The sequence below is a fragment of the Homalodisca vitripennis genome, unplaced genomic scaffold (assembly GCF_021130785.1).
Source record: "Homalodisca vitripennis isolate AUS2020 unplaced genomic scaffold, UT_GWSS_2.1 ScUCBcl_1234;HRSCAF=4599, whole genome shotgun sequence".
Lineage (NCBI taxonomy): Eukaryota > Metazoa > Arthropoda > Insecta > Hemiptera > Cicadellidae > Homalodisca > Homalodisca vitripennis.
The window spans coordinates 131,746-157,137 of record NW_025777402.1 but is presented as its reverse complement, the minus strand read 5'-3'; the positions used below and the strand labels follow the sequence as shown (position 1 = coordinate 157,137).

Sequence of the window (25,392 nt, the reverse complement as noted above, 5' to 3'; positions counted from 1 at the left end):
TTCCCGCCAATTCATCATGGGCGCGGCCATATTGGAATTCCCTCCGTCCCTCGTTTCTCCCTCACCGGACCCAACAAATCACCGATTTTACCGAAAAACACCGATTTTCACACACCCAAAATCACCGATTTTACAGAAAAAACACAGGTTTTGACACCCCAAATCACCCCAAAACACTAGGATAAGAGTGTGAGCAGGAATTTCTCCCGCACATGAGGGAATTTCTCCCACACCACTATTTTTTGATCACGTGATACATGGGCGCCGCCATCTTGGATCACGTGACCCCCTCTCGACCAATCAGAGCGCGGGGCTAGATCCGGGCGAGGTCTACTTCTAATTGTTATTTAATTGAGGTCAATTGCTTTTTAATTGGGGTCAAGGTTATCTGGCACGTGCTTATCTTAAAATATGCGGAAATGTCAAAGGTTATCACTGATAAGGACCCCCCGCAGAGAGATAACAGGGGTCAAAGGTCCTGTCCCAGAAGCTACATTTTACTACTACTCACTATGGACATGATATCTTTTTTCGCTCCATTTAAAGAAGAAAAATTATACGTATGTCAAAAGTTTCCCTATTTAGTAAAATTTAATGAAAAGAATAGAGTAAAAATGAATGTGTCCGGTCACTCAAATGACTGAAGAAAGAATGGTGTGTCGTCTGGTTCAGTGCTGCTATTCTTTATTGTGTAGCACAAAAATTCCCATTCGAGTATTGCCAACATAAATTCCATGGAAAATTCCACACATTGTCCTTGAAAGGTTTCTTGAATACAGATTATCATAGTTATTTTAGATTTCTATGGTAAATTATTTCTTCAAATTTATTGTTAGAACTGTATTGTAAATTATTTCCTCATATTTAACGTTAGCACTGTATTGTAAATTGTTTTTTTTATACTTGTCTTTTAAACAGTAATTATATTGATTTTCGGTCTGTCCCAAAAGTGGTCTAGGAACCCCCTATTACTATCTACTTGTATATATAAAATAGCCATCGCTCCATCGTAATATATATGATAAGAAAATGTTTATATAATCAAACTGAAACACGAAAATCCAACAGTTCGAGGTCTTTACAGATCGGGATACCGATCCGGACGGTTGACAGCCTCGTAGTCACGCCGGAAACAAACAACATACCATTAAAAGAAGTGGGAACGAGGTGGGGAGGGGTTGTCACGAAACACGACGACAACTCAAATTTGTCAGTAAACGTCGGTGACTCGATAGGTAATATTGTTTCAACTCGGGTTACCGACTGCCACGATTAAGGTTTTTTTTTATCGGGGTCTTTTATATATAACAGGGAACCGTATTACTACTGCCCAGTTAATCTCCAGTCCCCTCAACCGGAAGATATCGTCCACTCTTCACGGAATTGGCCTACAGTTGTGCGAGTTGGGCGCGCGAAAATATACTCAATCGAGTCTTCACTCTTAACAACGGAGTTGTCAAGATACACAGTGGTCTTTCATCGAGCAGTCTTTCAAGTAGAACCAACACGTGGTCGATCTAGATGTCGCGTCGAGTTGTGTCTTCTACTCGGGAGAATAAACGGATAAGGATAGATGGAAATCCGAAAATGGAGGAGAACGCCCTTAAGGTCTTCCGCATCACATTCGAGTCGGGCAGCCTTTTTAGTGTCCGGTGTGAAAAAACTCATCAGTGTGGGATTTAACATAAACCGTATAATCGATCGGGAAACAGGATTGAGCATCTTACACTACGCGGTGAAATCAACCGATTTCCAATTTATTACATTTCTACTGAGTGTTAACGCGGATCCAAACAATCCAGACAAAAACGGACGGACGCCTTTGCATTATTCCGTCTTCAATAACCTACCTACCCGCCTATGTGAAACTTCTGGTTAAGAACGGTGCCGACCCGAACCGCGAGTGCAACGAACATCTTACACCAACAGCACTCGCCATCATCGAAGACAATTCAGAGATGCTGACACTCCTAATATCTCTCGGAGCCGACCCTGACCGTATCGTAGAGTTGGATGGCGAGCAGGTGACGCTTCTGCAGCTCGCAGTGAGTTTGTACAATTTTAAAATCGTACGGCTGTTGTTGGAGAATGGTGCGGATCCAGACAAAAGTGCCCCCGCGACGGGAGAAACAGCGTTACACGTCGCCGCACGCGCCCGTCCACTCGAGAGAAGAAAGCTGATAGCTCTGCAATCCACGTTGTACACATTGATTGCGCGCGGCGCCTCACTCGAGACGACACGAAACGATGGTTTTACCCCATTACAGGTGGCCATATTGTATAGGAGATATGATGAGGCAAGGATTTTAATCATCGGCGGATCAAGACTGAACAGTACAATCGAACGAGGTGAATTTCGGGGGCGTACGTCATTTCATTTAGCTGCAAGTTCGCTGGACGTCGATTTGATCGATCTCTGTTTGAAGTATGGAGCCGACGTGAACGTGTGTGACAGGCACGACGGGATAAACCTTCCGGCCAGTACTTTGATGGCCGCGATATACGATTTTAAAGATAAAGGAGTGGACAATTCCGAAGTCGTGGTGGAAATTTTAAAAATGTTCACGAGGTGCAACTTTCCAGTCAATGTTATACAGGATTTTTGGGAGTGTGTTAAAATATTTACATTAAAAATAAAATCTAGAATTGTCTTTAAAATGTTGGATTCTGCACTAAACACGCAAAATGACTTTTTAATCAAATTGATGCACCGGGATGTAAGGTGTATTGAGAAGATCGTCGCAGCGGGTGCCGAACTAAGGTGTTGCAGCCTAGGAACCCCGTTTCCTCTCAATTATATCGCCTCGAAAGGGGACGCGAGGATAATGATAATACTTCTGAGCGGAGGCGTACAGACAAACCGCTTGGATGAAAGCGGAGAGACCGCCCTGCACAAAGCGGCGAGTATGGGTTACGTCGACTGCTGTCGTCTGTTGCTGGAGTATGGGGCGATATACAACTACAAAAGTCGTCACAAGTGTCATAGGACGCCCGCACAGTTGGCGAAGTTCGTTGGGCACACGGGGGTGACATCGTTGTTGTCCACCATTGACAGATATTCCAAGCGACTGCAGATTGGTAAATTTAAACAGCCCAACCCCGACGACGAACTGTTTACTGCCGTTATGAACTGTCGTTCCAGTGGAGGAACCACCCTGCTAGGAAGCGCCGTCCACCTCGCACTGAAAAGAGAAGCCGAAATTTTGATGGGTCTAAGGTTAGGAATGAGTGATGGTGATTCATAATCTTTTGTGAAATAAAGCTAATATTTCAACATTGTTGTACATATTTTCAGACATCCTCCTATCCCTGTCCTTTCACGAGGGCACGTGTTGAAAAACCTCCCTCGTATTGTTCCTAATGGTAGGTTCATTGGTCATGTTTGATGTATAGAGGAGAAAAACGTGATACCCGAGAAGTTATTATCCATTCGCTTTTGCCCGAAAAATGAACGGTCGTATCTACAGCCTTGATGTTTATATCTAATAGCGACAGATAACTCGTGAACTTGTTATAAATAGACAGTAGGGAAAAGAAATTGTTGATATTGACTCTATCATGACATTGTAACCCTAGACATGATCTAAACACCGACAGTCTTCTGGTGAAATAAATTACAAATCAATACAATGTAAATCGTTTATTATTCATATATATATATTTATGAAAACAGGTACTGGTTTTGTGAACAGCCGCTGCAGATACGATACACGTGGTTCCATTTCTCACAGTACAGTCGCCAGAAATATGCACAGAAATTTTCGTCTCCTCTGACAACGCGACGAACGGTGTTGTAAGGTAGCCAAGCTAAGATCTCGTACTGAACTTCCAGTGGCAGGTGTGCGACGGCTTCGAGAACAAATACGCTCTCATCGGCTTCCAGAGGTTATGGAAAAAGAACCTTTACGCACCCGATAGATTTTTCAAAACGAAGATGTACGAAAGTATCAAGGAACTACGTTGGGACACAAAGATGTTAACAGTAAAGGGAAACGACGGTCACGAACAGTCTAACCATCGTCTGGGCTCGGACGTGAGACGAGGAGATGTGGTCTCTATTTACTATTAGTTTTATTTTGTACGACATAGGATTTTGTACGATTTCATGTGGGTGACAATAAAACATTTTATACGTTTTGTACACATTCTGTTCTTTGATTGACCCTTGAATAACGTTCCTGCAAGCAAAACAGACATTTCCCAGTGAATGAATATTCTCAGGCATTATTTTAGACTTGTATTGTTGTTTCGTTCAGAAATTCAGAAACTTCTGTAATTTGCAACGGAACTATGTGTAGTTTTTCATCATAAGTATAGATATTTACAGACATTTTTTGATAGTAGTACTTTGAATTGTGGCTTCGTTTCTTAAATAATCGTATATTTTTCAAAGACATTGGATACTCAAAACCAGAAAATATATCACCATTCGTAAATTTTTCGTATTGCTTTGATCTGTCGACATGAGTCTCGGGTTTTTCAATTGCGCATCTGATCAGAGTAAATAAAACAGAAATCATCTTTATTCTTTATATTTACACAAGCTTTTTTCACCTTTATCTCCCGTGGTAAGTCGATATATGGTCCAGCATTCATAACTTCGTGTTTATTAAGGCTCAAAATTAGTTGTTTACATCTTATAAATGTCCAACCAGAACCTCTATTTGGATGATTTGTTTGTTCACGATGTGTTAATTTATTTCATTGCCTAAAAATAAAGTAGTTTACGTCAATGATTTCGTCAGCTATTATAGCAAAGTACATTGGACAAGTTTGTGGTTCACCGTTCACTAAAGTTCTTTCATATTCGCATTCCAAAGAGAGATAACCTTTCATATTTTTAACATTTTCTTAAAAATTTTGGATGAAACTTTTAATTTCTGGACGAATAATGGAAAGATATTTGTAAATTGACATGGAATTATTGTTTAAATTTGTTAAAATGTATTGCTTATATAGACCGTGCATAGATGACAAAACTTCGACATCAATGATATTATCAGGATTTTCGTTAAGAGTTTTGCCTATTTCTTCGATCATTTCAGACTTAGTTTTATCGTTTCTTTCAATGGACAGTTTTTCAGCGATTAAATAAACTTTTTCATAATTAAATAGATCAAAATTTTTCTTTTCAACTTTGAAATTTCTCTTTATACATGTTTTGGTGATCATCGATTTGATTCTCTTTAGCCCACAGTCTTAAAAAATTCAGTTCTTTCTCGTAAATTTCTTTGTTTTTCAGATGATTTTTCGAATTATAATGTCGGGTATAATGGTGTTCAAAGATCTTTTTTGCACTATGGACATGATATCTTTTTTCGCTCCATTTAAAGAAGAAAAATTATACGTATGTCAAAAGTTTCCCTATTTAGTAAAATTTAATGAAAAGAATAGAGTAAAAATGAATGTGTCCGGTCACTCAAATGACTGAAGAAAGAATGGTGTGTCGTCTGGTTCAGTGCTGCTATTCTTTATTGTGTAGCACAAAAATTCCCATTCGAGTATTGCCAACATAAATTCCATGGAAAATTCCACACATTGTCCTTGAAAGGTTTCTTGAATACAGATTATCATAGTTATTTTAGATTTCTATGGTAAATTATTTCTTCAAATTTATTGTTAGCACTGTATTGTAAATTGTTTTTTTCATACTTGTCTTTTAAACAGTAATTATATTGATTTTCGGTCTGTCCCAAAAGTGGTCTAGGAACCCCCTATTACTATCTACTTGTATATATAAAATAGCCATCGCTCCATCGTAATATATACGATAAGAAAATGTTTATATAATCAAACTGAAACACGAAAATCCAACAGTTCGAGGTCTTTACAGATCGGGATACCGATCCGGACGGTTGACAGCCTCGTAGTCACGCCGGAAACAAACAACATACCATTGACAGAAGTGGGAACGAGGTGGGGAGGGGTTGTCACGAACACGACGACAACTCAAATTTGTCAGTAAACGTCGGTGACTCGATAGGTAATATTGTTTCAACTCGGGTTACCGACTGCCACGATTAAGTTTTTTTTATCGGGGTCTTTTATATATAACAGGGAACCGTATCACTACTGCCCAGTTAATCTCCAGTCCCCTCAACCGGAAGATATCGTCCACTCTTCACGGAATTGGCCTACAGTTGTGCGAGTTGGGCGCGAAAATATACTCAATCGAGTCTTCACTCTTAACAACGGAGTTGTCAAGATACACAGTGGTCTTTCATCGAGCAGTCTTTCAAGTAGAACCAACACGTGGTCGATCTAGATGTCGCGTCGAGTTGTGTCTTCTACTCGGGAGAATAAACGGATAAGGATAGATGGAAATCCGAAAATGGAGGAGAACGCCCTTAAGGTCTTCCGCATCACATTCGAGTCGGGCAGCCTTTTTAGTGTCCGGTGTGAAAAAACTCATCAGTGTGGGATTTAACATAAACCGTATAATCGATCGGGAAACAGGATTGAGCATCTTACACTACGCGGTGAAATCAACCGATTTCCAATTTATTACATTTCTACTGAGTGTTAACGCGGATCCAAACAATCCAGACAAAAACGGACGGACGCCTTTGCATTATTCCGTCTTCAATAACCTACCTACCCGCCTATGTGAAACTTCTGGTTAAGAACGGTGCCGACCCGAACCGCGAGTGCAACGAACATCTTACACCAACAGCACTCGCCATCATCGAAGACAATTCAGAGATGCTGACACTCCTAATATCTCTCGGAGCCGACCCTGACCGTATCGTAGAGTTGGATGGCGAGCAGGTGACGCTTCTGCAGCTCGCAGTGAGTTTGTACAATTTTAAAATCGTACGGCTGTTGTTGGAGAATGGTGCGGATCCAGACAAAAGTGCCCCCGCGACGGGAGAAACAGCGTTACACGTCGCCGCACGCGCCCGTCCACTCGAGAGAAGAAAGCTGATAGCTCTGCAATCCACGTTGTACACATTGATTGCGCGCGGCGCCTCACTCGAGACGACACGAAACGATGGTTTTACCCCATTACAGGTGGCCATATTGTATAGGAGATATGATGAGGCAAGGATTTTAATCATCGGCGGATCAAGACTGAACAGTACAATCGAACGAGGTGAATTTCGGGGGCGTACGTCATTTCATTTAGCTGCAAGTTCGCTGGACGTCGATTTGATCGATCTCTGTTTGAAGTATGGAGCCGACGTGAACGTGTGTGACAGGCACGACGGGATAGACCTTCCGGCCAGTACTTTGATGGCCGCGATATACGATTTTAAAGATAAAGGAGTGGACAATTCCGAAGTCGTGGTGGAAATTTTAAAAATGTTCACGAGGTGCAACTTTCCAGTCAATGTTATACAGGATTTTTGGGAGTGTGTTAAAATATTTACATTAAAAATAAAATCTAGAATTGTCTTTAAAATGTTGGATTCTGCACTAAACACGCAAAATGACTTTTTAATCAAATTGATGCACCGGGATGTAAGGTGTATTGAGAAGATCGTCGCAGCGGGTGCCGAACTAAGGTGTTGCAGCCTAGGAACCCCGTTTCCTCTCAATTATATCGCCTCGAAAGGGGACGCGAGGATAATGATAATACTTCTGAGCGGAGGCGTACAGACAAACCGCTTGGATGAAAGCGGAGAGACCGCCCTGCACAAAGCGGCGAGTATGGGTTACGTCGACTGCTGTCGTCTGTTGCTGGAGTATGGGGCGATATACAACTACAAAAGTCGTCACAAGTGTCATAGGACGCCCGCACAGTTGGCGAAGTTCGTTGGGCACACGGGGGTGACATCGTTGTTGTCCACCATTGACAGATATTCCAAGCGACTGCAGATTGGTAAATTTAAACAGCCCAACCCCGACGACGAACTGTTTACTGCCGTTATGAACTGTCGTTCCAGTGGAGGAACCACCCTGCTAGGAAGCGCCGTCCACCTCGCATTGAAAAGAGAAGCCGAAATTTTGATGGGTCTAAGGTTAGGAATGAGTGATGGTGATTCATAATCTTTTGTGAAATAAAGCTAATATTTCAACATTGTTGTACATATTTTCAGACATCCTCCTATCCCTGTCCTTTCACGAGGGCACGTGTTGAAAAACCTCCCTCGTATTGTTCCTAATGGTAGGTTCATTGGTCATGTTTGATGTATAGAGGAGAAAACGTGATACCCGAGAAGTTATTATCCATTCGCTTTTGCCCGAAAAATGAACGGTCGTATCTACAGCCTTGATGTTTATATCTAATAGCGACAGATAACTCGTGAACTTGTTATAAATAGACAGTAGGGAAAAGAAATTGTTGATATTGACTCTATCATGACATTGTAACCCTAGACATGATCTAAACACCGACAGTCTTCTGGTGAAATAAATTACAAATCAATACAATGTAAATCGTTTATTATTCATATATATATATTTATGAAAACAGGTACTGGTTTTGTGAACAGCCGCTGCAGATACGATACACGTGGTTCCATTTCTCACAGTACAGTCGCCAGAAATATGCACAGAAATTTTCGTCTCCTCTGACAACGCGACGAACGGTGTTGTAAGGTAGCCAAGCTAAGATCTCGTACTGAACTTCCAGTGGCAGGTGTGCGACGGCTTCCAGAACAAATACGCTCTCATCGGCTTCCAGAGGTTATGGAAAAAGAACCTTTACGCACCCGATAGATTTTTCAAAACGAAGATGTACGAAAGTATCAAGGAACTACGTTGGGACACAAAGATGTTAACAGTAAAGGGAAACGACGGTCACGAACAGTCTAACCATCGTCTGGGCTCGGACGTGAGACGAGGAGATGTGGTCTCTATTTACTATTAGTTTTATTTTGTACGACATAGGATTTTGTACGATTTCATGTGGGTGACAATAAAACATTTTATACGTTTTGTACACATTCTGTTCTTTGATTGACCCTTGAATAACGTTCCTGCAAGCAAAACAGACATTTCCCAGTGAATGAATATTCTCAGGCATTATTTTAGACTTGTATTGTTGTTTCGTTCAGAAATTCAGAAACTTCTGTAATTTGCAACGGAACTATGTGTAGTTTTTCATCATAAGTATAGACATTTACAGACATTTTTTGATAGTAGTACTTTGAATTGTGGCTTCGTTTCTTAAATAATCGTATATTTTTCAAAGACATTGGATACTCAAAACCAGAAAATATATCACCATCCGTAAATTTTTCGTATTGCTTTGATCTGTCGACATGAGTCTCGGGTTTTTCAATTGCGCATCTGATCAGAGTAAATAAAACAGAAATCATCTTTATTCTTTATATTTACACAAGCTTTTTTCACCTTTATCTCCCGTGGTAAGTCGATATATGGTCCAGCATTCATAACTTCGTGTTTATTAAGGCTCAAAATTAGTTGTTTACATCTTATAAATGTCCTACCAGAACCTCTATTTGGATGATTTGTTTGTTCACGATGTGTTAATTTATTTCATTGCCTAAAAATAAAGTAGTTTACGTCAATGATTTCGTCAGCTATTATAGCAAAGTACATTGGACAAGTTTGTGGTTCACCGTTCACTAAAGTTCTTTCATATTCGCATTCCAAAGAGAGATAACCTTTCATATTTTTAACATTTTCTTGAAAATTTTGGATGAAACTTTTAATTTCTGGACGAATAATGGAAAGATATTTGTAAATTGACATGGAATTATTGTTTAAATTTGTTAAAATGTATTGCTTATATAGACCGTGCATAGATGACAAAACTTCGACATCAATGATATTATCAGGATTTTCGTTAAGAGTTTTGCCTATTTCTTCGATCATTTCAGACTTAGTTTTATCGTTTCTTTCAATGGACAGTTTTTCAGCGATTAAATAAACTTTTTCATAATTAAATAGATCAAAATTTTTCTTTTCAACTTTGAAATTTCTCTTTATACATGTTTTGGTGATCATCGATTTGATTCTCTTTAGCCCACAGTCTTAAAAAATTCAGTTCTTTCTCGTAAATTTCTTTGTTTTTCAGATGATTTTTCGAATTATAATGTCGGGTATAATGGTGTTCAAAGATCTTTTTTGCACTATGGACATGATATCTTTTTTCGCTCCATTTAAAGAAGAAAAATTATACGTATGTCAAAAGTTTCCCTATTTAGTAAAATTTAATGAAAAGAATAGAGTAAAAATGAATGTGTCCGGTCACTCAAATGACTGAAGAAAGAATGGTGTGTCGTCTGGTTCAGTGCTGCTATTCTTTATTGTGTAGCACAAAAATTCCCATTCGAGTATTGCCAACATAAATTCCATGGAAAATTCCACACATTGTCCTTGAAAGGTTTCTTGAATACAGATTATCATAGTTATTTTAGATTTCTATGGTAAATTATTTCTTCAAATTTATTGTTAGAACTGTATTGTAAATTATTTCCTCATATTTAACGTTAGCACTGTATTGTAAATTGTTTTTTTCATACTTGTCTTTTAAACAGTAATTATATTGATTTTCGGTCTGTCCCAAAAGTGGTCTAGGAACCCCCTATTACTATCTACTTGTATATATAAAATAGCCATCGCTCCATCGTAATATATACGATAAGAAAATGTTTATATAATCAAACTGAAACACGAAAATCCAACAGTTCGAGGTCTTTACAGATCGGGATACCGATCCGGACGGTTGACAGCCTCGTAGTCACGCCGGAAACAAACAACATACCATTGACAAGAAGTGGGAACGAGGTGGGGAGGGGTTGTCACGAACACGACGACAACTCAAATTTGTCAGTAAACGTCGGTGACTCGATAGGTAATATTGTTTCAACTCGGGTTACCGACTGCCACGATTAAGTTTTTTTTTATCGGGGTCTTTTATATATAACAGGGAACCGTATCACTACTGCCCAGTTAATCTCCAGTCCCCTCAACCGGAAGATATCGTCCACTCTTCACGGAATTGGCCTACAGTTGTGCGAGTTGGGCGCGAAAATATACTCAATCGAGTCTTCACTCTTAACAACGGAGTTGTCAAGATACACAGTGGTCTTTCATCGAGCAGTCTTTCAAGTAGAACCAACACGTGGTCGATCTAGATGTCGCGTCGAGTTGTGTCTTCTACTCGGGAGAATAAACGGATAAGGATAGATGGAAATCCGAAAATGGAGGAGAACGCCCTTAAGGTCTTCCGCATCACATTCGAGTCGGGCAGCCTTTTTAGTGTCCGGTGTGAAAAAACTCATCAGTGTGGGATTTAACATAAACCGTATAATCGATCGGGAAACAGGATTGAGCATCTTACACTACGCGGTGAAATCAACCGATTTCCAATTTATTACATTTCTACTGAGTGTTAACGCGGATCCAAACAATCCAGACAAAAACGGACGGACGCCTTTGCATTATTCCGTCTTCAATAACCTACCTACCCGCCTATGTGAAACTTCTGGTTAAGAACGGTGCCGACCCGAACCGCGAGTGCAACGAACATCTTACACCAACAGCACTCGCCATCATCGAAGACAATTCAGAGATGCTGACACTCCTAATATCTCTCGGAGCCGACCCTGACCGTATCGTAGAGTTGGATGGCGAGCAGGTGACGCTTCTGCAGCTCGCAGTGAGTTTGTACAATTTTAAAATCGTACGGCTGTTGTTGGAGAATGGTGCGGATCCAGACAAAAGTGCCCCCGCGACGGGAGAAACAGCGTTACACGTCGCCGCACGCGCCCGTCCACTCGAGAGAAGAAAGCTGATAGCTCTGCAATCCACGTTGTACACATTGATTGCGCGCGGCGCCTCACTCGAGACGACACGAAACGATGGTTTTACCCCATTACAGGTGGCCATATTGTATAGGAGATATGATGAGGCAAGGATTTTAATCATCGGCGGATCAAGACTGAACAGTACAATCGAACGAGGTGAATTTCGGGGGCGTACGTCATTTCATTTAGCTGCAAGTTCGCTGGACGTCGATTTGATCGATCTCTGTTTGAAGTATGGAGCCGACGTGAACGTGTGTGACAGGCACGACGGGATAGACCTTCCGGCCAGTACTTTGATGGCCGCGATATACGATTTTAAAGATAAAGGAGTGGACAATTCCGAAGTCGTGGTGGAAATTTTAAAAATGTTCACGAGGTGCAACTTTCCAGTCAATGTTATACAGGATTTTTGGGAGTGTGTTAAAATATTTACATTAAAAATAAAATCTAGAATTGTCTTTAAAATGTTGGATTCTGCACTAAACACGCAAAATGACTTTTTAATCAAATTGATGCACCGGGATGTAAGGTGTATTGAGAAGATCGTCGCAGCGGGTGCCGAACTAAGGTGTTGCAGCCTAGGAACCCCGTTTCCTCTCAATTATATCGCCTCGAAAGGGGACGCGAGGATAATGATAATACTTCTGAGCGGAGGCGTACAGACAAACCGCTTGGATGAAAGCGGAGAGACCGCCCTGCACAAAGCGGCGAGTATGGGTTACGTCGACTGCTGTCGTCTGTTGCTGGAGTATGGGGCGATATACAACTACAAAAGTCGTCACAAGTGTCATAGGACGCCCGCACAGTTGGCGAAGTTCGTTGGGCACACGGGGGTGACATCGTTGTTGTCCACCATTGACAGATATTCCAAGCGACTGCAGATTGGTAAATTTAAACAGCCCAACCCCGACGACGAACTGTTTACTGCCGTTATGAACTGTCGTTCCAGTGGAGGAACCACCCTGCTAGGAAGCGCCGTCCACCTCGCATTGAAAAGAGAAGCCGAAATTTTGATGGGTCTAAGGTTAGGAATGAGTGATGGTGATTCATAATCTTTTGTGAAATAAAGCTAATATTTCAACATTGTTGTACATATTTTCAGACATCCTCCTATCCCTGTCCTTTCACGAGGGCACGTGTTGAAAAACCTCCCTCGTATTGTTCCTAATGGTAGGTTCATTGGTCATGTTTGATGTATAGAGGAGAAAACGTGATACCCGAGAAGTTATTATCCATTCGCTTTTGCCCGAAAAATGAACGGTCGTATCTACAGCCTTGATGTTTATATCTAATAGCGACAGATAACTCGTGAACTTGTTATAAATAGACAGTAGGGAAAAGAAATTGTTGATATTGACTCTATCATGACATTGTAACCCTAGACATGATCTAAACACCGACAGTCTTCTGGTGAAATAAATTACAAATCAATACAATGTAAATCGTTTATTATTCATATATATATATTTATGAAAACAGGTACTGGTTTTGTGAACAGCCGCTGCAGATACGATACACGTGGTTCCATTTCTCACAGTACAGTCGCCAGAAATATGCACAGAAATTTTCGTCTCCTCTGACAACGCGACGAACGGTGTTGTAAGGTAGCCAAGCTAAGATCTCGTACTGAACTTCCAGTGGCAGGTGTGCGACGGCTTCCAGAACAAATACGCTCTCATCGGCTTCCAGAGGTTATGGAAAAAGAACCTTTACGCACCCGATAGATTTTTCAAAACGAAGATGTACGAAAGTATCAAGGAACTACGTTGGGACACAAAGATGTTAACAGTAAAGGGAAACGACGGTCACGAACAGTCTAACCATCGTCTGGGCTCGGACGTGAGACGAGGAGATGTGGTCTCTATTTACTATTAGTTTTATTTTGTACGACATAGGATTTTGTACGATTTCATGTGGGTGACAATAAAACATTTTATACGTTTTGTACACATTCTGTTCTTTGATTGACCCTTGAATAACGTTCCTGCAAGCAAAACAGACATTTCCCAGTGAATGAATATTCTCAGGCATTATTTTAGACTTGTATTGTTGTTTCGTTCAGAAATTCAGAAACTTCTGTAATTTGCAACGGAACTATGTGTAGTTTTTCATCATAAGTATAGACATTTACAGACATTTTTTGATAGTAGTACTTTGAATTGTGGCTTCGTTTCTTAAATAATCGTATATTTTTCAAAGACATTGGATACTCAAAACCAGAAAATATATCACCATTCGTAAATTTTTCGTATTGCTTTGATCTGTCGACATGAGTCTCGGGTTTTTCAATTGCGCATCTGATCAGAGTAAATAAAACAGAAATCATCTTTATTCTTTATATTTACACAAGCTTTTTTCACCTTTATCTCCCGTGGTAAGTCGATATATGGTCCAGCATTCATAACTTCGTGTTTATTAAGGCTCAAAATTAGTTGTTTACATCTTATAAATGTCCTACCAGAACCTCTATTTGGATGATTTGTTTGTTCACGATGTGTTAATTTATTTCATTGCCTAAAAATAAAGTAGTTTACGTCAATGATTTCGTCAGCTATTATAGCAAAGTACATTGGACAAGTTTGTGGTTCACCGTTCACTAAAGTTCTTTCATATTCGCATTCCAAAGAGAGATAACCTTTCATATTTTTAACATTTTCTTAAAAATTTTGGATGAAACTTTTAATTTCTGGGCGAATAATGGAAAGATATTTGTAAATTGACATGGAATTATTGTTTAAATTTGTTAAAATGTATTGCTTATATAGACCGTGCATAGATGACAAAACTTCGACATCAATGATATTATCAGGATTTTCGTTAAGAGTTTTGCCTATTTCTTCGATCATTTCAGACTTAGTTTTATCGTTTCTTTCAATGGACAGTTTTTCAGCGATTAAATAAACTTTTTCATAATTAAATAGATCAAAATTTTTCTTTTCAACTTTGAAATTTCTCTTTATACATGTTTTGGTGATCATCGATTTGATTCTCTTTAGCCCACAGTCTTAAAAAATTCAGTTCTTTCTCGTAAATTTCTTTGTTTTTCAGATGATTTTTCGAATTATAATGTCGGGTATAATGGTGTTCAAAGATCTTTTTTGCACTATGGACATGATATCTTTTTTCGCTCCATTTAAAGAAGAAAAATTATACGTATGTCAAAAGTTTCCCTATTTAGTAAAATTTAATGAAAAGAATAGAGTAAAAATGAATGTGTCCGGTCACTCAAATGACTGAAGAAAGAATGGTGTGTCGTCTGGTTCAGTGCTGCTATTCTTTATTGTGTAGCACAAAAATTCCCATTCGAGTATTGCCAACATAAATTCCATGGAAAATTCCACACATTGTCCTTGAAAGGTTTCTTGAATACAGATTATCATAGTTATTTTAGATTTCTATGGTAAATTATTTCTTCAAATTTATTGTTAGAACTGTATTGTAAATTATTTCCTCATATTTAACGTTAGCACTGTATTGTAAATTGTTTTTTTCATACTTGTCTTTTAAACAGTAATTATATTGATTTTCGGTCTGTCCCAAAAGTGGTCTAGGAACCCCCTATTACTATCTACTTGTATATATAAAATAGCCATCGCTCCATCGTAATATATACGATAAGAAAATGTTTATATAATCAAACTGAAACACGAAAATCCAACAGTTCGAGGTCTTTACAGATCGGGATACCGATCCGGACGGTTGACAGCCTCGTAGTCACGCCGGAAACAAACAACATACCATTGACAGAAGTGGGAACGAGGTGGGGAGGGGTTGTCACGAACACGACGACAACTCAAATTTGTCAGTAAACGTCGGTGACTCGATAGGTAATATTGTTTCAACTCGGGTTACCGACTGCCACGATTAAGTTTTTTTTTATCGGGGTCTTTTATATATAACAGGGAACCGTATCACTACTGCCCAGTTAATCTCCAGTCCCCTCAACCGGAAGATATCGTCCACTCTTCACGGAATTGGCCTACAGTTGTGCGAGTTGGGCGCGAAAATATACTCAATCGAGTCTTCACTCTTAACAACGGAGTTGTCAAGATACACAGTGGTCTTTCATCGAGCAGTCTTTCAAGTAGAACCAACACGTGGTCGATCTAGATGTCGCGTCGAGTTGTGTCTTCTACTCGGGAGAATAAACGGATAAGGATAGATGGAAATCCGAAAATGGAGGAGAACGCCCTTAAGGTCTTCCGCATCACATTCGAGTCGGGCAGCCTTTTTAGTGTCCGGTGTGAAAAAACTCATCAGTGTGGGATTTAACATAAACCGTATAATCGATCGGGAAACAGGATTGAGCATCTTACACTACGCGGTGAAATCAACCGATTTCCAATTTATTACATTTCTACTGAGTGTTAACGCGGATCCAAACAATCCAGACAAAAACGGACGGACGCCTTTGCATTATTCCGTCTTCAATAACCTACCTACCCGCCTATGTGAAACTTCTGGTTAAGAACGGTGCCGACCCGAACCGCGAGTGCAACGAACATCTTACACCAACAGCACTCGCCATCATCGAAGACAATTCAGAGATGCTGACACTCCTAATATCTCTCGGAGCCGACCCTGACCGTATCGTAGAGTTGGATGGCGAGCAGGTGACGCTTCTGCAGCTCGCAGTGAGTTTGTACAATTTTAAAATCGTACGGCTGTTGTTGGAGAATGGTGCGGATCCAGACAAAAGTGCCCCCGCGACGGGAGAAACAGCGTTACACGTCGCCGCACGCGCCCGTCCACTCGAGAGAAGAAAGCTGATAGCTCTGCAATCCACGTTGTACACATTGATTGCGCGCGGCGCCTCACTCGAGACGACACGAAACGATGGTTTTACCCCATTACAGGTGGCCATATTGTATAGGAGATATGATGAGGCAAGGATTTTAATCATCGGCGGATCAAGACTGAACAGTACAATCGAACGAGGTGAATTTCGGGGGCGTACGTCATTTCATTTAGCTGCAAGTTCGCTGGACGTCGATTTGATCGATCTCTGTTTGAAGTATGGAGCCGACGTGAACGTGTGTGACAGGCACGACGGGATAGACCTTCCGGCCAGTACTTTGATGGCCGCGATATACGATTTTAAAGATAAAGGAGTGGACAATTCCGAAGTCGTGGTGGAAATTTTAAAAATGTTCACGAGGTGCAACTTTCCAGTCAATGTTATACAGGATTTTTGGGAGTGTGTTAAAATATTTACATTAAAAATAAAATCTAGAATTGTCTTTAAAATGTTGGATTCTGCACTAAACACGCAAAATGACTTTTTAATCAAATTGATGCACCGGGATGTAAGGTGTATTGAGAAGATCGTCGCAGCGGGTGCCGAACTAAGGTGTTGCAGCCTAGGAACCCCGTTTCCTCTCAATTATATCGCCTCGAAAGGGGACGCGAGGATAATGATAATACTTCTGAGCGGAGGCGTACAGACAAACCGCTTGGATGAAAGCGGAGAGACCGCCCTGCACAAAGCGGCGAGTATGGGTTACGTCGACTGCTGTCGTCTGTTGCTGGAGTATGGGGCGATATACAACTACAAAAGTCGTCACAAGTGTCATAGGACGCCCGCACAGTTGGCGAAGTTCGTTGGGCACACGGGGGTGACATCGTTGTTGTCCACCATTGACAGATATTCCAAGCGACTGCAGATTGGTAAATTTAAACAGCCCAACCCCGACGACGAACTGTTTACTGCCGTTATGAACTGTCGTTCCAGTGGAGGAACCACCCTGCTAGGAAGCGCCGTCCACCTCGCATTGAAAAGAGAAGCCGAAATTTTGATGGGTCTAAGGTTAGGAATGAGTGATGGTGATTCATAATCTTTTGTGAAATAAAGCTAATATTTCAACATTGTTGTACATATTTTCAGACATCCTCCTATCCCTGTCCTTTCACGAGGGCACGTGTTGAAAAACCTCCCTCGTATTGTTCCTAATGGTAGGTTCATTGGTCATGTTTGATGTATAGAGGAGAAAACGTGATACCCGAGAAGTTATTATCCATTCGCTTTTGCCCGAAAAATGAACGGTCGTATCTACAGCCTTGATGTTTATATCTAATAGCGACAGATAACTCGTGAACTTGTTATAAATAGACAGTAGGGAAAAGAAATTGTTGATATTGACTCTATCATGACATTGTAACCCTAGACATGATCTAAACACCGACAGTCTTCTGGTGAAATAAATTACAAATCAATACAATGTAAATCGTTTATTATTCATATATATATATTTATGAAAACAGGTACTGGTTTTGTGAACAGCCGCTGCAGATACGATACACGTGGTTCCATTTCTCACAGTACAGTCGCCAGAAATATGCACAGAAATTTTCGTCTCCTCTGACAACGCGACGAACGGTGTTGTAAGGTAGCCAAGCTAAGATCTCGTACTGAACTTCCAGTGGCAGGTGTGCGACGGCTTCCAGAACAAATACGCTCTCATCGGCTTCCAGAGGTTATGGAAAAAGAACCTTTACGCACCCGATAGATTTTTCAAAACGAAGATGTACGAAAGTATCAAGGAACTACGTTGGGACACAAAGATGTTAACAGTAAAGGGAAACGACGGTCACGAACAGTCTAACCATCGTCTGGGCTCGGACGTGAGACGAGGAGATGTGGTCTCTATTTACTATTAGTTTTATTTTGTACGACATAGGATTTTGTACGATTTCATGTGGGTGACAATAAAACATTTTATACGTTTTGTACACATTCTGTTCTTTGATTGACCCTTGAATAACGTTCCTGCAAGCAAAACAGACATTTCCCAGTGAATGAATATTCTCAGGCATTATTTTAGACTTGTATTGTTGTTTCGTTCAGAAATTCAGAAACTTCTGTAATTTGCAACGGAACTATGTGTAGTTTTTCATCATAAGTATAGACATTTACAGACATTTTTTGATAGTAGTACTTTGAATTGTGGCTTCGTTTCTTAAATAATCGTATATTTTTCAAAGACATTGGATACTCAAAACCAGAAAATATATCACCATTCGTAAATTTTTCGTATTGCTTTGATCTGTCGACATGAGTCTCGGGTTTTTCAATTGCGCATCTGATCAGAGTAAATAAAACAGAAATCATCTTTATTCTTTATATTTACACAAGCTTTTTTCACCTTTATCTCCCGTGGTAAGTCGATATATGGTCCAGCATTCATAACTTCGTGTTTATTAAGGCTCAAAATTAGTTGTTTACATCTTATAAATGTCCTACCAGAACCTCTATTTGGATGATTTGTTTGTTCACGATGTGTTAATTTATTTCATTGCCTAAAAATAAAGTAGTTTACGTCAATGATTTCGTCAGCTATTATAGCAAAGTACATTGGACAAGTTTGTGGTTCACCGTTCACTAAAGTTCTTTCATATTCGCATTCCAAAGAGAGATAACCTTTCATATTTTTAACATTTTCTTAAAAATTTTGGATGAAACTTTTAATTTCTGGACGAATAATGGAAAGATATTTGTAAATTGACATGGAATTATTGTTTAAATTTGTTAAAATGTATTGCTTATATAGACCGTGCATAGATGACAAAACTTCGACATCAATGATATTATCAGGATTTTCGTTAAGAGTTTTGCCTATTTCTTCGATCATTTCAGACTTAGTTTTATCGTTTCTTTCAATGGACAGTTTTTCAGCGATTAAATAAACTTTTTCATAATTAAATAGATCAAAATTTTTCTTTTCAACTTTGAAATTTCTCTTTATACATGTTTTGGTGATCATCGATTTGATTCTCTTTAGCCCACAGTCTTAAAAAATTCAGTTCTTTCTCGTAAATTTCTTTGTTTTTCAGATGATTTTTCGAATTATAATGTCGGGTATAATGGTGTTCAAAGATCTTTTTTGCACTATGGACATGATATCTTTTTTCGCTCCATTTAAAGAAGAAAAATTATACGTATGTCAAAAGTTTCCCTATTTAGTAAAATTTAATGAAAAGAATAGAGTAAAAATGAATGTGTCCGGTCACTCAAATGACTGAAGAAAGAATGGTGTGTCGTCTGGTTCAGTGCTGCTATTCTTTATTGTGTAGCACAAAAATTCCCATTCGAGTATTGCCAACATAAATTCCATGGAAAATTCCACACATTGTCCTTGAAAGGTTTCTTGAATACAGATTATCATAGTTATTTTAGATTTCTATGGTAAATTATTTCTTCAAATTTATTGTTAGAACTGTATTGTAAATTATTTCCTCATATTTAACGTTAGCACTGTATTGTAAATTGTTTTTTTCATACTTGTCTTTTAAACAGTAATTATATTGATTTTCGGTCTGTCCCAAAAGTGGTCTAGGAACCCCCTATTACTATCTACTTGTATATATAAAATAGCCATCGCTCCATCGTAATATATACGATAAGAAAATGTTTATATAATCAAACTGAAACACGAAAATCCAACAGTTCGAGGTCTTTACAGATCGGGATACCGATCCGGACGGTTGACAGCCTCGTAGTCACGCCGGAAACAAACAACATACCATTGACAGAAGTGGGAACGAGGTGGGGAGGGGTTGTCACGAACACGACGACAACTCAAATTTGTCAGTAAACGTCGGTGACTTGATAGGTAATATTGTTTCAACTCGGGTTACCGACTGCCACGATTAAGTTTTTTTTTATCGGGGTCTTTTATATATAACAGGGAACCGTATTACTACTGCCCAGTTAATCTCCAGTCCCCTCAACCGGAAGATATCGTCCACTCTTCACGGAATTGGCCTACAGTTGTGCGAGTTGGGCGCGAAAATATACTCAATCGAGTCTTCACTCTTAACAACGGAGTTGTCAAGATACACAGTGGTCTTTCATCGAGCAGTCTTTCAAGTAGAACCAACACGTGGTCGATCTAGATGTCGCGTCGAGTTGTGTCTTCTACTCGGGAGAATAAACGGATAAGGATAGATGGAAATCCGAAAATGGAGGAGAACGCCCTTAAGGTCTTCCGCATCACATTCGAGTCGGGCAGCCTTTTTAGTGTCCGGTGTGAAAAAACTCATCAGTGTGGGATTTAACATAAACCGTATAATCGATCGGGAAACAGGATTGAGCATCTTACACTACGCGGTGAAATCAACCGATTTCCAATTTATTACATTTCTACTGAGTGTTAACGCGGATCCAAACAATCCAGACAAAAACGGACGGACGCCTTTGCATTATTCCGTCTTCAATAACCTACCTACCCGCCTATGTGAAACTTCTGGTTAAGAACGGTGCCGACCCGAACCGCGAGTGCAACGAACATCTTACACCAACAGCACTCGCCATCATCGAAGACAATTCAGAGATGCTGACACTCCTAATATCTCTCGGAGCCGACCCTGACCGTATCGTAGAGTTGGATGGCGAGCAGGTGACGCTTCTGCAGCTCGCAGTGAGTTTGTACAATTTTAAAATCGTACGGCTGTTGTTGGAGAATGGTGCGGATCCAGACAAAAGTGCCCCCGCGACGGGAGAAACAGCGTTACACGTCGCCGCACGCGCCCGTCCACTCGAGAGAAGAAAGCTGATAGCTCTGCAATCCACGTTGTACACATTGATTGCGCGCGGCGCCTCACTCGAGACGACACGAAACGATGGTTTTACCCCATTACAGGTGGCCATATTGTATAGGAGATATGATGAGGCAAGGATTTTAATCATCGGCGGATCAAGACTGAACAGTACAATCGAACGAGGTGAATTTCGGGGGCGTACGTCATTTCATTTAGCTGCAAGTTCGCTGGACGTCGATTTGATCGATCTCTGTTTGAAGTATGGAGCCGACGTGAACGTGTGTGACAGGCACGACGGGATAGACCTTCCGGCCAGTACTTTGATGGCCGCGATATACGATTTTAAAGATAAAGGAGTGGACAATTCCGAAGTCGTGGTGGAAATTTTAAAAATGTTCACGAGGTGCAACTTTCCAGTCAATGTTATACAGGATTTTTGGGAGTGTGTTAAAATATTTACATTAAAAATAAAATCTAGAATTGTCTTTAAAATGTTGGATTCTGCACTAAACACGCAAAATGACTTTTTAATCAAATTGATGCACCGGGATGTAAGGTGTATTGAGAAGATCGTCGCAGCGGGTGCCGAACTAAGGTGTTGCAGCCTAGGAACCCCGTTTCCTCTCAATTATATCGCCTCGAAAGGGGACGCGAGGATAATGATAATACTTCTGAGCGGAGGCGTACAGACAAACCGCTTGGATGAAAGCGGAGAGACCGCCCTGCACAAAGCGGCGAGTATGGGTTACGTCGACTGCTGTCGTCTGTTGCTGGAGTATGGGGCGATATACAACTACAAAAGTCGTCACAAGTGTCATAGGACGCCCGCACAGTTGGCGAAGTTCGTTGGGCACACGGGGGTGACATCGTTGTTGTCCACCATTGACAGATATTCCAAGCGACTGCAGATTGGTAAATTTAAACAGCCCAACCCCGACGACGAACTGTTTACTGCCGTTATGAACTGTCGTTCCAGTGGAGGAACCACCCTGCTAGGAAGCGCCGTCCACCTCGCATTGAAAAGAGAAGCCGAAATTTTGATGGGTCTAAGGTTAGGAATGAGTGATGGTGATTCATAATCTTTTGTGAAATAAAGCTAATATTTCAACATTGTTGTACATATTTTCAGACATCCTCCTATCCCTGTCCTTTCACGAGGGCACGTGTTGAAAAACCTCCCTCGTATTGTTCCTAATGGTAGGTTCATTGGTCATGTTTGATGTATAGAGGAGAAAACGTGATACCCGAGAAGTTATTATCCATTCGCTTTTGCCCGAAAAATGAACGGTCGTATCTACAGCCTTGATGTTTATATCTAATAGCGACAGATAACTCGTGAACTTGTTATAAATAGACAGTAGGGAAAAGAAATTGTTGATATTGACTCTATCATGACATTGTAACCCTAGACATGATCTAAACACCGACAGTCTTCTGGTGAAATAAATTACAAATCAATACAATGTAAATCGTTTATTATTCATATATATATTTATGAAAACAGGTACTGGTTTTGTGAACAGCCGCTGCAGATACGATACACGTGGTTCCATTTCTCACAGTACAGTCGCCAGAAATATGCACAGAAATTTTCGTCTCCTCTGACAACGCGACGAACGGTGTTGTAAGGTAGCCAAGCTAAGATCTCGTACTGAACTTCCAGTGGCAGGTGTGCGACGGCTTCCAGAACAAATACGCTCTCATCGGCTTCCAGAGGTTATGGAAAAAGAACCTTTACGCACCCGATAGATTTTTCAAAACGAAGATGTACGAAAGTATCAAGGAACTACGTTGGGACACAAAGATGTTAACAGTAAAGGGAAACGACGGTCACGAACAGTCTAACCATCGTCTGGGCTCGGACGTGAGACGAGGAGATGTGGTCTCTATTTACTATTAGTTTTATTTTGTACGACATAGGATTTTGTACGATTTCATGTGGGTGACAATAAAACATTTTATACGTTTTGTACACATTCTGTTCTTTGATTGACCCTTGAATAACGTTCCTGCAAGCAAAACAGACATTTCCCAGTGAATGAATATTCTCAGGCATTATTTTAGACTTGTATTGTTGTTTCGTTCAGAAATTCAGAAACTTCTGTAATTTGCAACGGAACTATGTGTAGTTTTTCATCATAAGTATAGACATTTACAGACATTTTTTGATAGTAGTACTTTGAATTGTGGCTTCGTTTCTTAAATAATCGTATATTTTTCAAAGACATTGGATACTCAAAACCAGAAAATATATCACCATTCGTAAATTTTTCGTATTGCTTTGATCTGTCGACATGAGTCTCGGGTTTTTCAATTGCGCATCTGATCAGAGTAAATAAAACAGAAATCATCTTTATTCTTTATATTTACACAAGCTTTTTTCACCTTTATCTCCCGTGGTAAGTCGATATATGGTCCAGCATTCATAACTTCGTGTTTATTAAGGCTCAAAATTAGTTGTTTACATCTTATAAATGTCCTACCAGAACCTCTATTTGGATGATTTGTTTGTTCACGATGTGTTAATTTATTTCATTGCCTAAAAATAAAGTAGTTTACGTCAATGATTTCGTCAGCTATTATAGCAAAGTACATTGGACAAGTTTGTGGTTCACCGTTCACTAAAGTTCTTTCATATTCGCATTCCAAAGAGAGATAACCTTTCATATTTTTAACATTTTCTTAAAAATTTTGGATGAAACTTTTAATTTCTGGACGAATAATGGAAAGATATTTGTAAATTGACATGGAATTATTGTTTAAATTTGTTAAAATGTATTGCTTATATAGACCGTGCATAGATGACAAAACTTCGACATCAATGATATTATCAGGATTTTCGTTAAGAGTTTTGCCTATTTCTTCGATCATTTCAGACTTAGTTTTATCGTTTCTTTCAATGGACAGTTTTTCAGCGATTAAATAAACTTTTTCATAATTAAATAGATCAAAATTTTTCTTTTCAACTTTGAAATTTCTCTTTATACATGTTTTGGTGATCATCGATTTGATTCTCTTTAGCCCACAGTCTTAAAAAATTCAGTTCTTTCTCGTAAATTTCTTTGTTTTTCAGATGATTTTTCGAATTATAATGTCGGGTATAATGGTGTTCAAAGATCTTTTTTGCACTATGGACATGATATCTTTTTTCGCTCCATTTAAAGAAGAAAAATTATACGTATGTCAAAAGTTTCCCTATTTAGTAAAATTTAATGAAAAGAATAGAGTAAAAATGAATGTGTCCGGTCACTCAAATGACTGAAGAAAGAATGGTGTGTCGTCTGGTTCAGTGCTGCTATTCTTTATTGTGTAGCACAAAAATTCCCATTCGAGTATTGCCAACATAAATTCCATGGAAAATTCCACACATTGTCCTTGAAAGGTTTCTTGAATACAGATTATCATAGTTATTTTAGATTTCTATGGTAAATTATTTCTTCAAATTTATTGTTAGAACTGTATTGTAAATTATTTCCTCATATTTAACGTTAGCACTGTATTGTAAATTGTTTTTTTCATACTTGTCTTTTAAACAGTAATTATATTGATTTTCGGTCTGTCCCAAAAGTGGTCTAGGAACCCCCTATTACTATCTACTTGTATATATAAAATAGCCATCGCTCCATCGTAATATATACGATAAGAAAATGTTTATATAATCAAACTGAAACACGAAAATCCAACAGTTCGAGGTCTTTACAGATCGGGATACCGATCCGGACGGTTGACAGCCTCGTAGTCACGCCGGAAACAAACAACATACCATTGACAGAAGTGGGAACGAGGTGGGGAGGGGTTGTCACGAACACGACGACAACTCAAATTTGTCAGTAAACGTCGGTGACTCGATAGGTAATATTGTTTCAACTCGGGTTACCGACTGCCACGATTAAGTTTTTTTTTATCGGGGTCTTTTATATATAACAGGGAACCGTATCACTACTGCCCAGTTAATCTCCAGTCCCCTCAACCGGAAGATATCGTCCACTCTTCACGGAATTGGCCTACAGTTGTGCGAGTTGGGCGCGAAAATATACTCAATCGAGTCTTCACTCTTAACAACGGAGTTGTCAAGATACACAGTGGTCTTTCATCGAGCAGTCTTTCAAGTAGAACCAACACGTGGTCGATCTAG

The 25,392-nt window shown here is 39.7% G+C and overlaps 3 protein-coding genes across 3 annotated transcripts; all 3 read left to right on the top strand.

Moving 5' to 3' along the window:
- The first annotated feature begins 1,521 nt into the window (after positions 1 to 1,521).
- Positions 1,522 to 3,245, top strand: LOC124371356 (ankyrin repeat domain-containing protein 42-like). Its single transcript, XM_046829686.1, has 3 exons — positions 1,522 to 1,647; positions 1,803 to 2,569; positions 2,723 to 3,245. The coding sequence occupies exons 1-3, from the start codon at positions 1,522 to 1,524 to the stop codon at positions 3,243 to 3,245; spliced, it is 1,416 nt and encodes a 471-aa protein (XP_046685642.1).
- Positions 3,246 to 3,934: 689 nt separating this feature from the next.
- LOC124371355 (poly [ADP-ribose] polymerase tankyrase-1-like) lies at positions 3,935 to 8,919 on the top strand. The gene is made up of 2 exons (XM_046829685.1): positions 3,935 to 4,051; positions 6,547 to 8,919. The coding sequence occupies exons 1-2, from the start codon at positions 3,935 to 3,937 to the stop codon at positions 7,987 to 7,989; spliced, it is 1,560 nt and encodes a 519-aa protein (XP_046685641.1). The 3' UTR covers positions 7,990 to 8,919.
- Positions 8,678 to 22,336, top strand: LOC124371354 (serine/threonine-protein phosphatase 6 regulatory ankyrin repeat subunit C-like). The gene is made up of 9 exons (XM_046829684.1): positions 8,678 to 8,794; positions 11,330 to 12,096; positions 12,250 to 12,706; positions 13,359 to 13,577; positions 16,112 to 16,878; positions 17,032 to 17,488; positions 18,141 to 18,359; positions 20,894 to 21,660; positions 21,814 to 22,336. The coding sequence occupies exons 1-9, from the start codon at positions 8,678 to 8,680 to the stop codon at positions 22,334 to 22,336; spliced, it is 4,293 nt and encodes a 1,430-aa protein (XP_046685640.1).
- The last annotated feature ends 3,056 nt before the right edge of the window (positions 22,337 to 25,392 follow it).